Source organism: Macaca mulatta, chromosome 12 (assembly GCF_049350105.2).
Source record: "Macaca mulatta isolate MMU2019108-1 chromosome 12, T2T-MMU8v2.0, whole genome shotgun sequence".
In the NCBI taxonomy this organism is placed as follows: Eukaryota; Metazoa; Chordata; class Mammalia; order Primates; family Cercopithecidae; genus Macaca; species Macaca mulatta.
Genome location: NC_133417.1, coordinates 108119577 through 108136212, shown reverse-complemented (window position 1 = coordinate 108136212; position 16636 = coordinate 108119577). Strand labels below are relative to the sequence as shown.

General features: G+C 40.8%; 2 protein-coding genes across 12 annotated transcripts in view; one reads left to right on the top strand and one right to left on the bottom strand.

Moving 5' to 3' along the window:
- Nucleotides 1–14410, bottom strand: part of CARF (calcium responsive transcription factor) — an 87250-nt gene extending 72840 nt beyond the window's left edge. For 9 of the 11 annotated variants that reach the window (XR_013402120.1, XR_013402119.1, XR_013402121.1 and 6 more), the window contains exons 1-2: nt 14361–14410; nt 9007–9170 (exon numbers count right to left, since the gene is read on the bottom strand). The gene's annotated coding sequence lies outside the window, so the exon portion shown is untranslated. Of the gene's footprint in view, nt 1–9006; nt 9171–13569; nt 13651–14360 lie in introns of all 11 variants that reach the window. The other 2 variants (XM_015110690.3, XM_077957381.1) reach the window with 1 other exon arrangement.
- Nucleotides 14411–14600: 190 nt separating this feature from the next.
- WDR12 (WD repeat domain 12) overlaps nt 14601–16636 on the top strand; it is a 34635-nt gene continuing 32599 nt past the window's right edge. The window contains 1 exon segment of the mRNA NM_001301706.1: nt 14601–15252. Coding sequence (NP_001288635.1) covers nt 15212–15252 — 41 coding nt within the window. The 5' untranslated portion in view covers nt 14601–15211.

Here is a 16636-nt window from a genome sequence, read left to right as displayed (position 1 = left end):
ACCCAAAATTTTTTTTTTGAGACGGAGTCTCGCTCTGTCGCCCAGGCTGGAGTACAGTGGCACAATCTTGGCTCGCTGCAACTTTTGCCTCCCAGGTTCAAGTGATTGTTGTGCCTCAGCCATCTGAGTAGGTGGGATTACAGGCATGCGCCACCATGCCCAGCTAATTTTTTTAATTTTTAGTACAGAACGGGCTTCACCATGTTGGCCAGGCTGGTCTGGAATTCCTGGCCTTGAGTGATCTGCTCCCCTTAGCTTCCCAAAGTGCTGGGATTACAGGTGTGAGCCACTACATCTGGCTTAATTTTCTAAAGTAAACTGAATATTCACTGTCTAAACATGATGACATCAAGATTTAAAAAAATTTCTTAATATTTCTGAGAGCTCTTTGACTTTTAAAATATAAGCACTATTATGATAGATCAATTAAGATTATGAATTTAATTGTCATAGTTACAAAATAAAATGTATTGAATTTCAACTATCCTAAATAATTATTAGCTAGAATCATCAACAATCACTCTACTATTCTGTGATATAGGACCTATTATTATCACCATTTTATAGAAAAAGATGAGGTTCATTGCTCAAAATTATAAGGTTATCATTTATTGAGCATTTACCATAGTAAGGTACTATGCTTAGAGTTTTACCTATATCATTTTATTCAACCCTTTCAACGACGCTGTGATTCAGTTACTTGTTCCAATGTACATATAGGATAGGTGAATAAGTAACTTTCCCAAGATTACAAATATGCTGAGTGGCTAAGCAAGAACTCAAACCTACATGTGTTTATTTCAAAGCCCATACTCTATTATTACAATAGGAACTTTTTTCAGGCAATAAACAAAGCTCCCTTCTGCCTTTATTAGTCAAAAATCCATAGCTTTAAATCTTTTTCTGGATAGGTTAACAAATTAAAGATGTTAAAAGAAATTATTTGTTCCTTTTTGTTTGCAACTTTTGCTGGTTGAAATTTAATTAGAAGCAGTACCCTAACATACAAAAAGCTCTATCTCTGACACCATCCAAAAACTAGAGCTGTAACTATGCAGGCATTGTAGCCAGTGAAAAAACATTAGGTAGAACAGATTGAGAAGTGGAGTTTAGGAAGAAATTGTAAAAAGTGCCAATAGCTTAAGGGTAAGAATTCTAAATATTCCCAGTTTCCTGACAGGTACTCTGATCCCACTGCAAGTTACCCTTTACTAGCCTAAATTTTTTTTTTTTTTACTTTATTTACTTTTGCTCACTCACTCTGAAATTTCATCAGTAAAATTTTCATTGACATCAATAAGCCCTTTTTCTTAAAAAGAAAAAAACTCTGGAGAGAACATCAGCTATTAACAAATTTGTATAAATTTATGTAAGGACAGATGTCTTCCTTTAAAACGAGTTTAAAAGAGCTACCCTGAGGGAGTGAAAAGTTTTACTTGGAGGTGAGAAAGCAAGTACAGGTGAGACTCAAAGAACTTAGAGGGATTCAGTGGGCCTGCACAGAATGCTGCAGTGAAGACTGAGGGAAGTGTGACTGCCTCAGGTAAGTACACTAGTTAAGGGGTGGTGAGTACGTTGACAGAGAAAGACTGCCAAACAGAAACCACCTACTGCAGAATTTTGCCCATATTGGGATTTTGCCAATGGAATAAAAATAACTATATTTTCTACTGCCTTTTGGGAATGAAAATCTATGGGTTAAAGAAGCTTTTTGTGGTTACACTGAGAAAATATTAAAATAGTTTCTATACAGAAAAGTGGGTTTTAATATGACAATTGACCTAAGCTATTGTTGAAATGGAGATTAAAAGTACATTTTTAAATTACAGACACACTTTAAAAAAATAATTTGGATGCAGTAAAAAGTATTATTCTTCCTTCCTCCTTTCTTCCATCAATTTGCTTTATCTTCTTCAATCCGGACAACTGCAGAGTGACTTAAAACAGCTGATTTTCCCAGCTATCCTGAATGCCAGTACATGCTATAAATTTTTATCCCTAACTGCCAATTAACTCCATCAAAGTAAACTTTTTTGTTTGTTTGTTTGTTTGTTTGAGACAGAGTCTTGCTCTGTCGCCCAAGCTGGACTGCAGTGGCACAACCTCAGCTCACTGCAAGCTCCACCTCCCGGGTTCACGCCATTCTCCTGCCTCAGCCTCCAGAGTAGCTGGGACTACAGGTGCCCGCCACCATGCTGGGCTAATTTTTTTTGTATGAGGGTTTCACGCTGTTAGCCAGGATGGTCTCGATCTCCTGACCTCGTGATCCACCCGCCTCAGCCTCCCAAAGTGCTGGGATTACAGGCATGAGCCACCATGACCGGCCCTGTCAAAGTAAAGTTTTTAAGAATGAAGATATTAATATTAAATAACCAGGTATAAAATGTTCTTTCCGAAGATGGCCGAATAGGAACAGCTCCAGCTTCCAGCTCATAGCGCGAGCAACACAGAAGATGGGTGATTTCTGCATTTTCAACTGAGGTACTGGGTTCTTCTCACTGGGGAGTGCCAGACCATCAGTGCTGGTCAGCGGGTGCAGCCCAACCAGCGAGAGCTGAAGCAGGGCGAGGCATCGCCTCACCTGGGAAGTGCAAGGGGGAAGGGAATCCCTTTTCCCAGCCAAGGGAAACTGAGACACACAACACCTGGAAAATCAGGTAACTCCCACCCTAATACTGCACTTTACCAAGGGTCTTAGCAAATGGCACACCAGGAGATTATATCCCAAACCTGGCCCAGAGGGTCCCAGGACCATGGAGCCTCCCTCATTGCTAGGACAGCAGTCTGAGATCTAACTGCAAGGCAGCAGCAAGGTTGGGGGAGGGGCGCCCGCCATTGCTGAGGCATAAGTAGATAAACAAAGCCACCAGGAAGCTTGAACTGGGTGAAGCCCACTGCAGCTCAACGAGGCCTGCCTGCCTCTGTAGACTCCACCTCTGGGGACAGGGCATAGCTAAACAAAAAGCAGCAGAAACCTCGGCAGAGGTAAATGACCCTGTCTGACAGCTTTGAAGAGAGCAGTGGGTTTCCCAGCACGGAGGCTGAGATCTGAGAATGGACAGACTGCATGCTTAAGTGGGTCCCTGACCCCTGAGTAGCCTAACTGGGAGACATACCCCACTAGGCGCAGACTGACACCTCACACCTCACACAGCTGGGCACATCTCTGAAACGAAGTTTCCAGAGCAAGAATCAGACAGCAACACTCACTGTTCAGCAATATTGTATCTTCTGCAGCCTCCACTGCTGATACCCAGGCAAACAGCATCTAGAGTGGTCCTCAAGCAAACTCCAACAGACCTGCAGCTGAGGGTCCTGACTGTTAGAAGGAAAACCAACAAACAGAAAGGACACCCACACCAAAACCCCATGAGTACGTCACCATCATCAAAGACCAAAGGAAGATAAAAGCACAAAGATGGGGAAAAAGCAGGGTAGAAAAGCTGGAAATTCAAAAAATCAGAGTGCATCTCTCCCTCCAAAGGAATTCAGTTCATCACCAGCAATTGATCAAAGTTGGAAGGAGAATGACTTTGACGAGTTGAGAGAAGGCGGCTTCGGTCAATCAAACTTCTCAGAGGTAAAGGAGGAACTACGTACCCAGCGCAAAGAAACCAAAAATCTTGAAAAAAGAATGGAAGAATGGATAACTAGAATAATCAATGCAGAGGAGTCCTTAAAAGAACTGACAGAGATAAAAACCATGACACGAGAATTACGTGACAAATGCACAAGCTTCAGTAACCGACTCGATCAACTGGAAGAAAGAGTATCAATGATTGAAGATCAAATGAATGAAATCAAGTGAGAAGAGAAGTGTAAAGAAAAAAGAGGAAAAAGAAATGAACAAAGCCTTCAACAAATATGGGATTATGTGAAAAGACGAAATCTACGTCTGATTGGTGTGCCTGAAAGTGACGGGGAAAATGGAACCAACTTGGAAAACACTCTTCAGGATATCATCCAGGAGAACTTCCCCAATCTAGTAAGGCAGGCTAACATTCAAATTCAGGAAATACAGAGAACACCACAAAGATACTCCTCGAGAAGAGCAACTCCAAGACACATAATTGTCAGATTCATCAAAGTTGAAATGAAGGAAAAAATATTAAGGGCAGCCAGAGAGGAAGGTCGGGTTACACACAAAGGGAAGCCCATCAGACTAACAAGAGATCTCTCAGCAGAAACTCCACAAGCCAGAAGAGAGTGAGGGCCAATCTTCAACATTCTTTTTTTTTTTTTTTTTTTTTTGAGACGGAGTCTTGCTCTGTCGCCCAGGCGGGAGTGCAGTGGCCGGATCTCAGCTCACTGCAAGCTCCGCCTCCCGGGTTTACGCCATTCTCCTGCCTCAGCCTCCGGAGTAGCTGGGACTACAGGCGCCCGCCACCTCGCCCGGCTAGTTTTTTTGTATTTTTTTTAGTAGAGACGGGGTTTCACCGTGTTAGCCAGGATGGTCTCGATCTCCTGACCTCGTGATCCGCCCGTCTCGGCCTCCCAAAGTGCTGGGATTACAGGCTTGCGCCACCGCGCCCGGCCAATCTTCAACATTCTTAAAAGAATTTTCAACCCAGAATTTCATATCCAGCCAAATTAAGTTTCATCAGTGAAGGAGAAATAAAATCCTTTACAGACAAGCAAATGCTTAGAGATTTTGTCACCACCAGGCCTGCCCTACAAGAGACCCTGAAGGAAGCACTAAACATGGAAAAGAACAACTGGTACCAGCCACTACAAAAACATGCCAAAATGTAAAGACCATCGATGCTAGGAAGAAACAACATCAACTAACGAGCAAAATAACCAGCTAATATCATAATGACAGGATCAACTTCACACATAACAATATTAACCTTAAATGTAAATGGACTAAATGATCCAATTAAAAGACACAGACTGGCAAATTGGATAAAGAGTCAAGACCCATCAGTTTACTGTATTCAGGAGACCCATCTCACATGCAGAGACACACACAGGCTCAAAACAAAGGGATGGAGGAAGATCTACCAAGAAAACGGAAAACAAAAAAAAGCAGGGGTTGCAATCCTAGTCTCTGATAAAACAGACTTTAAACCATCAAAGATCAAAAGAGACAAAGAAGGCCATTACAGAATGGTAAAGGGATCAATTCAACAGGAAGAGCTAACTATCCTAAATATATATGCAGCCAATACAGGAGCACCCAGATTCATAAAGCAAGTCCTTAGAGACTTACAAAGAGACATAGACTCCCATACAATAATAATGGGAGACTTCAACACCCCATTGTCAACATTAGACAGATCAACGAGATAGAAAGTTAACAAGCATATCCAGGAATTGAACTCAACTCTGCACCAAGCAGACCTAATAGATATCTACAGAACTCTCCACCCCAAATCAACAGAATCTACATTCTTCTCAGCACCACATTGCACTTATTCCAAAATTGACCACATAGTTGGAAGTAAAGCACTCCTCAGCAAATGTAAAAGAACAGAGATTATAACAAACCGTCTCTCAGACCACAGTGCAATCAAACTAGAACTCAGGACTAAGAAACTCAATCAAAACTGCTCAACTACATGGAAACTGAACAACCTGCTCCTGAATGACTACTGGGTACATAACAAAATGAAGGCAGAAATAAAGATGTTCTTTGAAACCAATGAGAACAAAGACACAACATACCAGAATCTCTGGGACACATTTAAAGCAGTGTGTAGAGGGAAATTTATAGCACTAAATGCCCACAAGAGAAAGCAGGAAAGATCTAAAATTGATACCCTAACATCACAATTAAAAGAACTAGAGAAGTAAGAGCAAACACATTCAAAAGCTAGCAGAAGGCAAGAAACAACTAAGATCAGAGCAGAACTGAAGGAGACAGAGACACAAAAAACCCTCCAAAAAAATCAATCAATCCAGGAGCTGATTTTTTGAAAGATCAACAAAATTGATAGACTGCTAGCAAGACTAATAAAGAAGAAAAGAGAGAAGAATCAAATAGAGGCAATAAAAAATGATAAAGGGGATATCACCACCGACCCCACAGAAATACAAACTACCATCAGAGAATACTATAAATACCTCTACGCAAATAAACTAGAAAACCTAGAAGAAATGATAATTTCCTGGACACTTACACTCTCCCAAGACTAAACCAGGAAGAAGTTGAATCCCTGAATAGACCAATAGCAGGCTCTGAAACTGAGGCAATAATTAAGAGCCTACCAACCAAAAAAAGTCCAGGACCAGACGGATTCACAGCCGAATTCTACCAGAGGTACAAGGAGGAGCTGGTACCATTCCTTCTGAAACTATTCCAATCAATAGAAAAAGAGGGAATCCTCTCTAACTTATTTTAGGAGGCCAACATCATCCTGATACCAAAGCCTGGCAGAGACACAACAAAAAAAGAGAATTTTAGACCAATATCCCTGATGAACATCGATGCAAAAATCCTCAATAAAATATTGGCAAACCGAATCCAGCAGCACATCAAAAAGCTTATCCACCACAATCAAGTGGGCTTCATCCCTGGGATGCAAGGCTGGTTCAACATATGCAAATCAATAAACGTAATCCAGCATATAAGCAGAACCAAAGACAAAAACCACATGATTATCTCAATACATGTAGAAAAGGCCTTTGACAAAATTCAACAGCCCTTCATGCTAAAAACTCTCAATAAATTCGGTATTGATGGAACGTATGTCAAAACAATAAGAGCAATTCATGACAAACCCACAGCCAATATCACACTGAACAGGCAAAAACTGGAAGCATTCCCTTTGAAAACTGGCACAAGACAGGGATGCCCTCTCTCACCACTCCTATTTAACATAGTGTTGGACGTTCTGGCTAGGGCAATCAGGCAAGAGAAAGAAATAAAGAGTATTCACTTAGGAAAAGAAGAAGTCAAATTGTCCCTGTTTGCAGACGACATGATTGTATATTTAGAAAACCCTCATTGTCTCAGCCCAAAATCTCCTTAAGCTGATAAGAAACTTCAGCAAAGTCTCAGGATACAAAAACAATGGGCAAAAATCACAAGCATTCTTATACACCAGTAACAGACAAACAGAGAGCCAAATCATGAATGAACTCCCATTCACAATAGCTTCAAAGAGAATAAAATACCTAGGAATCCAACTTACAAGGGATGTAAAGGACCTCTTCAGGGAGAACTACAAACCACTGCTCAGTAAAATAAAAGAGGGCACAAACAAATGGAAGAACATTCCATGCTCATGGACAGGAAGAATCAATATTGTGAAAATGGCCATACTGCCCAAGGTAATTTATAGATTCAATGCCATCCCCATCAAGCTACCAATGACTTTCTTCAAAGAATTGGAAAAAACTGCTTTAAAATTCATATGGAACCAAAAAAGACCCCGCATTGCCAAGACAATCCTAAGTCAAAAGAACAAAGCTGGAGGCATCACGCTACCTGACTTCAAACTATACCACAAGGCTACGGTAACCAAAACAGCATGGTACTGGTGCCAAAACAGAGATATAGACCAATGGAACGAACAGAACCCTCAGAAAAAACACCACACATCTACAGCCATCTGATCTTTGACAAACCTGACAAAAATAAGAAATGGGGAAAGGATTCCCTAGTTAATAAATGGTGCTGGGAAAATTGGCTAGCCATAAGTAGAAAGCTGAAACTGGATCCTTTCCTTACTCCTCATACGAAAATTAATTCAAGATGGATTCGAGACTTAAATGTTAGACCTAGTACCATAAAATCCCTAGAAGAAAACCTAGGTAATACCATTCAGGACATAGGCATGGGCAGGGACGTCATGTCTAAAACACCAAAGGCAACGGCAACAAAAGCCAAAATTGACAAATGGGATCTAATTAAACTAAAGAGCTTCTGCACAGCAAAAGAAACTACCATCAGAGTGAACAGGCAACCTACAGAATGGGAGAAAATTTTTGCAATCTACTCATCTGACAAAGGGCTAATATCCAGAACCTATAAAGAACTCAAACAAATTTACAAGAAAAAAACAACCACCACCATCAAAAAGTGGGCAAAGGATATGAACAGACATTTCTCAAAAGAAGACATTCATACAGCCAACAGACACATGAAAAAATGCTCATCATCACTGGCCATCAGAGAAATGCAAATCAAAACCACAATGAAATACCATCTCACACCAGTTAGAATGGCAATCATTAAAAAGTCAGGAAATAACAGGTGCTAGAGAGGATGTGGAGAAATAGGAACACTTTTACACTGTTGGTGGGATTGTAAACTAGTTCAACCATTGTGGAAAACAGTATGGCGATTCCTCAAGGATCTAGAACTAGAAATACCATACGACCCAGCCATCCCATTACTGGGTATATACCCAAAGGATTATAAATCATGCTGCTATAAAGACACATGCACACGTATGTTTACTGTGGCACTATTCACGATAGCAAAGACTTGGAATCAACCCAAATGTCCATCAGTGACAGACTGGATTAAGAAAATGTGGCACATATACACCATGGAATACTATGCAGCCATAAAAAAAGGATGAGTTCATGTCCTTTGTAGGGACATGGATGAAGCTGGAAACCATCATTCTCAGCAAACTATTGCAAGAACAGAAAATTAAAACACCGCATGTTCTCACTCATAGGTGGGAATTGAACAATGAGATCACTTGGACACAGGAAGGGGAACATTATACACCAGGGCCTATTGGTGGGGAGTGGGGAGGGGTGGCATTGGGAGTTATACCTGATGTAAATGACGAGTTGATGGGTGCTGACAAGTTGACGGGTGCAGCACACCAACATGGCACACGTATACATATGTAACAAACCTGCACGTTGTGCACATGTATCCTAGAACTTAAAGTATAATTTTAAAAAAAGGTTTTTTCCAACTGATAAACATAAATTGAACAAAATATCTTATACAAAGGGTAATTTGACTTTTTAAATATGTAATAGACAATAGTTAACTTTTTAAAATAAAGTTGTTACTTTCAATTAGTTAAAAAACATTACCTTCAGATAGTGGGTCAGGTTTAAATTCCAGGCCTCAAGCATTCTACTACCCCCAGAAATGTCCTTTCTTGTCCACCGAAGTTCTTTCTTTGGGGGCACTAAATCATGATAGCTGTAGCTTCATTTATGTGAAAGCTTTAACTGGGTCTTCACAGCAGCATTTTCTGTGTAATGAGAAGGTATTTAATGTATATTTTATTTTTCCACACATAAAGAAATGCATTAGATTTTGTTATGAAGGTTTTATTTTAAAATAACCATTATCAGCCTGGTGTGGTAGAACCATTAATTGACTCAGTTGAAAAGAACTAAAGACAAGGACTGACTTTACAGATAACTGCATGTATCTTGGGACAGATGACAATCTGTGCCTGTTTCCTTGTCTAAAATGAGGGATTTGGAATATTTAAATTCTCACATATTATAACTATCACTGAAACAAAGATGTCTAGCAAATTACATTTTCATCGATGAAAATATTTACTATTACAGCATCTTTTGGAGCCACAAGAAGCTTGAAAATAAAAGCTCTTCTCCCTATACCCTACCTCCCAAACCCTACAATTGACTGGCTTATTTCTTAAGCAAGAAGTATTACAATTAGATAAAGAGAGCAAAAAAGAAAATATTAAATATGGAGCCTAAAGTTAATGATTGGATTTCAGAAAACACACTAAAGCATTACATTTTGCTGGCAAATTGTTTTCTAGAATGTTTTGTTATCACATGTAAAAAGTGGATTTTATCTTATACCAAAAGTAAAGATTGGAAAGCATCTGTAAAATTAGTAGCTCAGTGTTTTTATTTTAGGAAGAAAAGGCTTTTTGTTGTTTTTATACAGTGAATGTATGGCAGAGGGGTAGAGATTATTCAGATTGTTGTCATATCTCTTTCAAGGACCATACTTGGGCCATTGCTGTTGTGATCTTATTCAACAGCAATTCTATCAGTTCAAAATTTTGGAAGTAATTTCTTATGTGTAATATACAAAAAAAAAAAAAAAGGTCTTAGCATCCAATCATGTTGTTGAGTATCCTTCATAGACTTCTGTGTATTAAAACATTATTGTTAAAACCAGTAATCTGAGAATAAATCCCCAAACAGGATAATTAAAGAGAAAGCAGCTTGAAGTTGATTTTAATTCCAGATATCTTGGTTAAGATCCTAAGATGTAAAACATCTTTAAATCTATTCATTATCAGCGCCAGATCTTAACTACATTAAAAAATATTGCTTGGCTGGGTGCCGGTAGCTCACACCTGTAATCTCAGCACTTTGGGAGGCCAAAGTGGGCAGATCACGAAGTCAAGAGATGGAGACCATCCTGATCAACATGGTGAAACCCCATCTCTACTAAAAATACAAAAAAAAATTAGCTAGGTGTGGTGGTGCGTGCCTGTAGTCCTAGATACTACGGAGGTTGAGGGAGGAAAATTGCTTGAACCTGGGAGGCGCAGGTTACAGGGAGCCAAGATCGCACCACTACACTCCAGCCTGGCGACAGAGCGAGACTCTGTTTCAAAAATCAATCAATCAATAAATGAATATTGCTCAAAAGTACTTTAGAAAATAAAATTTACCTCATCTTTTAGAGGTAGGTAAATGACATTCCTTTTATAGTATGTACAAAATTACTATGAATTGGTGACAAAAAAGAAATCAAGACTAATTCACAAATATTTTAATAGGATAATTTATTTTTAAAGGATCAGTTTATAAAGTTATGCTAAACATCGAAATTTAAATGTATGCCAATATATATAAACAACCTACATTAATTTTTAAATTTTCTGCTGGATGCAGTGGCTTATGACTGCAATCCCAGCACTTTGGGAGGCTAAGGTGGGTGGATCTTGAGGTCAGGAGTAGGGAGGCCAGCCTGGCAAACATAGTGAAATCCCGTCTCTACTTAAAAAAAAAACAACCAAAAAACAGGCCAGGTGTGGTGGCTCATGCCTGTAATCCTAGCACTTTGGGAGGCCTATCAGATGGATCAGGTGGTCAGGAGATCGAGACCATCCTGGCCACATTATGAAACCCTGTGTCTACTAAAAATACTAAAAATTAGCTGGGCGTGGTTGCGTGTGCCTGTAATCCCAGCTACTTGGAAGGTTGAGGCAGGAGAATCGCTTGAACCAGAGAGTCAGAGGTTGCAGTGAGCCAAGATTGCACCACTGCATTCCAGCCTGGCAACAGAGCCAGACTCCATCTCAAAAAGAAAACAACAACAACAAAAAAATACAAAAATCAGCTAGGGGTGGTGGCAGGAGCCTGTTATCCCAGCTATTGAGGAGGCTGAAGCATGGATCACTTGAAACCAGAGGCAGAGGCTGCAGTGAGATGAGATCATGCCACTGCACTTCAGCCTGGGCAACAGAGCAAGACTCCATCTCAGCCAGTGCAGTGGCTCACGCCTGTAATCCCAGCACTTTGGGAGGCTGAGGTGGGAAGATCACGAGGTCAGGGGATCGAGACCATCCTGGCCAACATGGTGAAACCCCGTTTCTACTAAAATACAAAAAATTAGCCAGGCGTGGTGGCAGGCACCTGTAGTCTCAGCTACTCGGTAAGCTGAGGCAGGAGAATCACTTCAACTCGGGAGACCAAGGTTGTAGTGAGCCGAGATGGCGCCACTGCACTCCAGCCTGGCGACAGAGGGAGACTGAAAAATACCAAAAAACCACAACAAAAAAAAATCCCTCCATCTCAAAAAAAAAAAAAAAAAAAAAAAGCACTTTTTAATTTTCAGGGAAAAAAAATCTAAGGCTGGTGTTCACAATGCCAGTTTTATTTATGGTTTTTTCTCCCTGTAAGTTTCCCTGTAATCCATTTCTACCCATTTTTTACTTTGCACAAACAAACTTCTTTTTACCTCTTTGCTCTTTGAGAGTTGTTTTTTTTTTTTGAAATCGAGTTTTGCTCTTTTCGCCCAGGCTGGAGTGAAATGGCGGTATCTTCGCTCATCGCAAACTCCACCTCCCGGGTACAAGCGATTCTCCTGCCTCAGTCTCCCCAGTAGCTCGGATTATAGGCAGCCGCCACCACGCCTGGCTAATTTTTGTATTTTTAGTAGAGATGGGGTTTCACCATGTTGGCCAGGCTGGTCTTGAACTCCTGACCTCAGCTGATCTGCCTGCCTCAGCCTCCCAACGTGCTGGAATTAGGCTGCTCTTTGAGAGCTTTACAAATTTATTTAATCCTTACAATGACTCTGAGGTAGATCTTTTTTGTCTCTGTTTGTAGACAAGAAAACTGGAACTGTCAAGAAACTTGCTTAAGATAGAGTGCATTAAATTTGGATTCATAACCAAACTGGAAAAAAAGAAAAACACAAAAAACAATTAGGACTCCAGAGCCCTACAGAGTCTTTGTATCCTACCATACTGTGGCATTATATGGATATAAAACAAGAAACTTTAAGAGAAATGTATTTTCCAAACTGTGGTTCTCCAGATAACAATGTGTCTCCATGAAGACCATATAGTAAATACATCTCATAAAAAATGATTACCAACCAAAAGCTTACAATTAATGTTCCAAGTAAAGAAAAAGACTCAAAGTAAAAGCATCAGCTATCCCAGGTACTGCTTGGAGGCAACACCAAACATGACACATAAATCATTGTTGGAAAAAACTGTAAAACATAATGCTGGGTATTTACTTATATTGAATGCTAAAACTAATCTTTCCTTAACTAAAGGTCTCCGTCAAATGAAAAATATATTTTAGTCAAGTCAGGACTTCTGTTTTGCAAACTGAAAGTCTTACATTATTAAGCATATATTCAGGTTCTTTATTTTCCTGATCTTAATTTTCAATTCAAATTAAGATCAAACTATATTGACTATGTCAGGTACTGTATATTCTCATTTTGATAAATTTCAAATTAATGATAAAAATGAATTAACCTGCTGATCAATTATATTTTATATATATTTTAACCAATGATATATTATCAATAAGTACAGATTCAATGGCAAGATTTCATTAAGCGTTTCAAGCTTCAGGTGCCCATGACTTATTTAATGTGTAAATCCTCACCACTACAATAACCACATAGTTAAACGACCATCACTTCCATTAGCAAGCCCAAGCCTAATAAGTGATCTCCTGGACTTCAGCACAGAGGTTTTCTAATTTTATTCCTCCACTCAATGTGGCTATTCTCCCTTACCCATTCACGCTGGCAAAGCTTCTAGTTAAACTGGAATTGGTAACTATTATGATAATAATTTAACATATACTGAGTGCTTCCGATGCCGCAGTTAATTCTTACAGTTGATAAAAGTGTGGCACAGAAAGGTTAATCAAGTAGCAGAGGCAGGATTTGAACCCAGGAATTCTGGTTCCAGGGCCCGCATTCCGACCGACAAAGGTGAGTAAACTGAAAAGAGTCCTACTTTTATTGTCATTGCTCTCTAATAAAAATTGTTTTCTTCCAATTGTTTAAATCTCTTCTCATTCTCTATTTAAATATTAGGAGTTTATTTAAACATGAGGCGTCTACCTTACAGTAGGACATCTTTAAACAACGTAAAAAAGGAAAGCTTTAGTTGTCTTCACCTGCACACATACCGCTCTGCCCACAAATTTTGCAATCCAGTTCTGCCTGATTCTAAACTGCTTGTCTCTTGAAGCGAATGCCTTAAAAAGTGACATTGGGATCAGGATAGTTATCTCCATCCATCCTCCCTCAGAAACACAACTATATTAGAGTAATTCTTGGGAATATTGAGAACAAGACATAGGCCTTTGGGTAACTTCAGGACAAAAAAGGCAAAAAGTCGGGGAGAAGGTGTGGGAGGATGATTTTCTCCTTCTAAACATAAGGTATAAAAGGGCTCAGAAAGAGAAACAGAACCCTAAAAAGCAAGGTGCGGGTAGGCGTGAGGGACCACACATTGGGCGCTCCCCCCAAGGGGTCCCGCTCCTTCTCCGCGGCGATGGCGCGTCCTTGGGCTCAGCAACCCTCAAGACACCTAACCTCCTCCTTCTCCAGCCTGTCCCTCTGCGGCCTGCGAGCCCCGTCCCAGGCCGGGGGTCGGAAGCCCTGCCATGTAGGACCCCGAAAAGGCTATCCGGCTTGGCGCGGAGGGCGCGGCCAGTGACCGGCTACGGCTGGGGGCGGGGGCCGGCAGTTGCTGGGAGCTTCGGCGGGTCAGGAGGTGACGGGAGGAGGAGGAGGCAGGAGGAAGAAAGGGGGGGGGGTTGGGAGGTAGCGTCTGGTAGGTCTGCGCAGACAGCGCTGCCAAACCTCTGACTCCTCCAGTCCTGCCGCCGCCAATAGCCCCACAAGGCGAGATGGGAAGTCCGCCGGAGCAGAGGGGAGAAAATTCAAAACGAGTCTACTCAACCTCGTCTTGGCTCCGAGGCCCCGCCATGGAGACCAGCATAATGCGCAGGCGCACCCCACCGGGAACGCGCAGCGCAGTCCCACGAGAGTAAGACCACTGTCGGCCACCGTCGACCGTTTCCTCTCCCATTGGTTCTTTTTTCGTATTTCCGCCTCTCTCCTCTCTCTAAAACCCTCAGTTAGAGGCGAGACTTAGGAAAAATCTCTGCAGAGTGAGATCTGGTTGGCAATATGTATGAGAAAAAAAAAAAAAAAAACTGGCAAGGCGTTAGTCAAGAAAAGCTGAAGACAGAGGAAATTTGATATCTGGCTGGAATCTGGAGGATTTAATGCAAATAAGATATTCTGAGGGCAGCGTGGCAGTAAAAGACTACAATTCCCAGTGGTCACAGCGTTTGAGAAGCGATGCTTTCTGAGACTTGTAGTAACTAGGAGCTGTGTTTGAACTACCCAGGCTCAGGACAGCCTCTTGAAAAAAAAATTTTTATTAATAAAGCGGATTTGAGTGGGATCTTTTTCCTAATCGATAACAGGCCCACATGTATGGGAAGAATTCTAACAATGATTAAAGGGACATGCTACCTTTAAGAATATGCTTTTCTAATCGATGACTCCTAAATCTAGGAGTAGGTAGTCGATGTTTGTGGTCTGGCCGTCTGTAGAAGGGCAGCCTCGTGCTTTCTGCGGAGGAGACTGGAGGAGAGAAAGCAGAGTCCAGGCTTAGACTGCAGTTCCTCGCTTACCTGTGCAGTCTAATTTTGAGCTACCTCTTTGTAGTCGTGCAAGACAGGAGCTCCCTGTTGTGGGTCTGCTAACCGACGTTTCCGTGGGCAAGTCGTGTGTGTACTCGCCATGGCTCAGCTCCAAACACGCTTCTACACTGATAACAAGAAGTAAGTAAGCATTCCACCCTTCGCTCCCTTCCCCAGTTCCTTTCCGACCACCCCTTTGGTATGACCTTGCGGATCCCTGGTTGTTTCTGCTGTCATCCCCACCCTTTTTTCTGAGATTACCTCCTTTCTAACCGGCTTCGCAGGTTCTATATAATTTGAATTGTGAGTGTGGAGGAGACTGAAGGGCTTCAGGTTTGCTTTCTCAATGAAACATTTTATATGTGTAATTTAAAATGAACAGTGGGCCTTGTCGCTATAGGGTGTCTGCTAGTGGTGGTTCACAGTTTTTGAAAACATGTCTTTTTTTTTTTTTTTTTTTTTGAAGTAGGTGATAGAAGATGCTTTCTAAACCAGGTTAGAAAGTGGAGTTCTGACCATGGGGTTATGGTAGAGTTGGTTTTTGATAAGTATGAAGTCGATTTAGTTACTGATTTATTTTTATATATACATGTATATACTATAAATACATTATATACTTTATCATTATAAAGTCGCATTAATATATAAACGTAAACATATTTACCATTTTTATATATCTATATAGGTATATAAACATTTTAACCAGTGGTCTCAAGGTCTGTTAGCATTCATTCGAAAACTAATTATATGCTGCCTTGTGTTATATATTGCATTGTTAGTTTTCTTTGTGTTTGCCTGGTCTCTTCCAACTATATTGGAAGTCTCTTGAGGGCAGGGACTATATAAAGCTTCTTGGATTGGCTGAGTCAACAAAAAATGTCACATTTTTTCAGTGAAAATGATAATACATATTTGTTGTGTTAATAAGCTAAAGTTAGCCATAAACTAGGAAACTCCCACCTGAGTTATACCTGTGGTTTTGTTTGTAGCTTTATGAGGAGAGCTAGTAAATAATCTTCTCTCCTCTTGTATTGTTGCTGAAAGTATACTTAAATCGTATCATCAATGCACCTGAGTATATGTACTTATATACAGAGCCTTAATACTTCTCTAGGAATGTGGTGATGCATTAACATAACCACTGTGTATTTTAATTGAAAGAAGGTTTTTTTTTTCTTAAAATAACATTTTTTGAAATATTTGGGGCTTTTGTTTGTTTGTTTGTTTTGGTTTTTTGGAGACAGAGTCTCACTCTGTTGCCCAGGCTGGACTGCAATGGAGGGATCTTGGCTCACTGCGACCTCCGTCTCCCGGGCTCAAGTCTTCCCACCTCAGCCTCCCGAGTAGCTGGAATTACAGGCATATACCACCAAGCCTGGCTAATTTTTGTATTTTTAGTAGAGCCAGGAATTTGCATTGGTGGCCATGCTGGTCTCGAACTCCTGGCCTCAAGTGATCCGCCCACCTCGGTCTCCCAAACTCCTGGAATTACAGGCATGACCCACTGCGTCCAGCCTTGAGATAA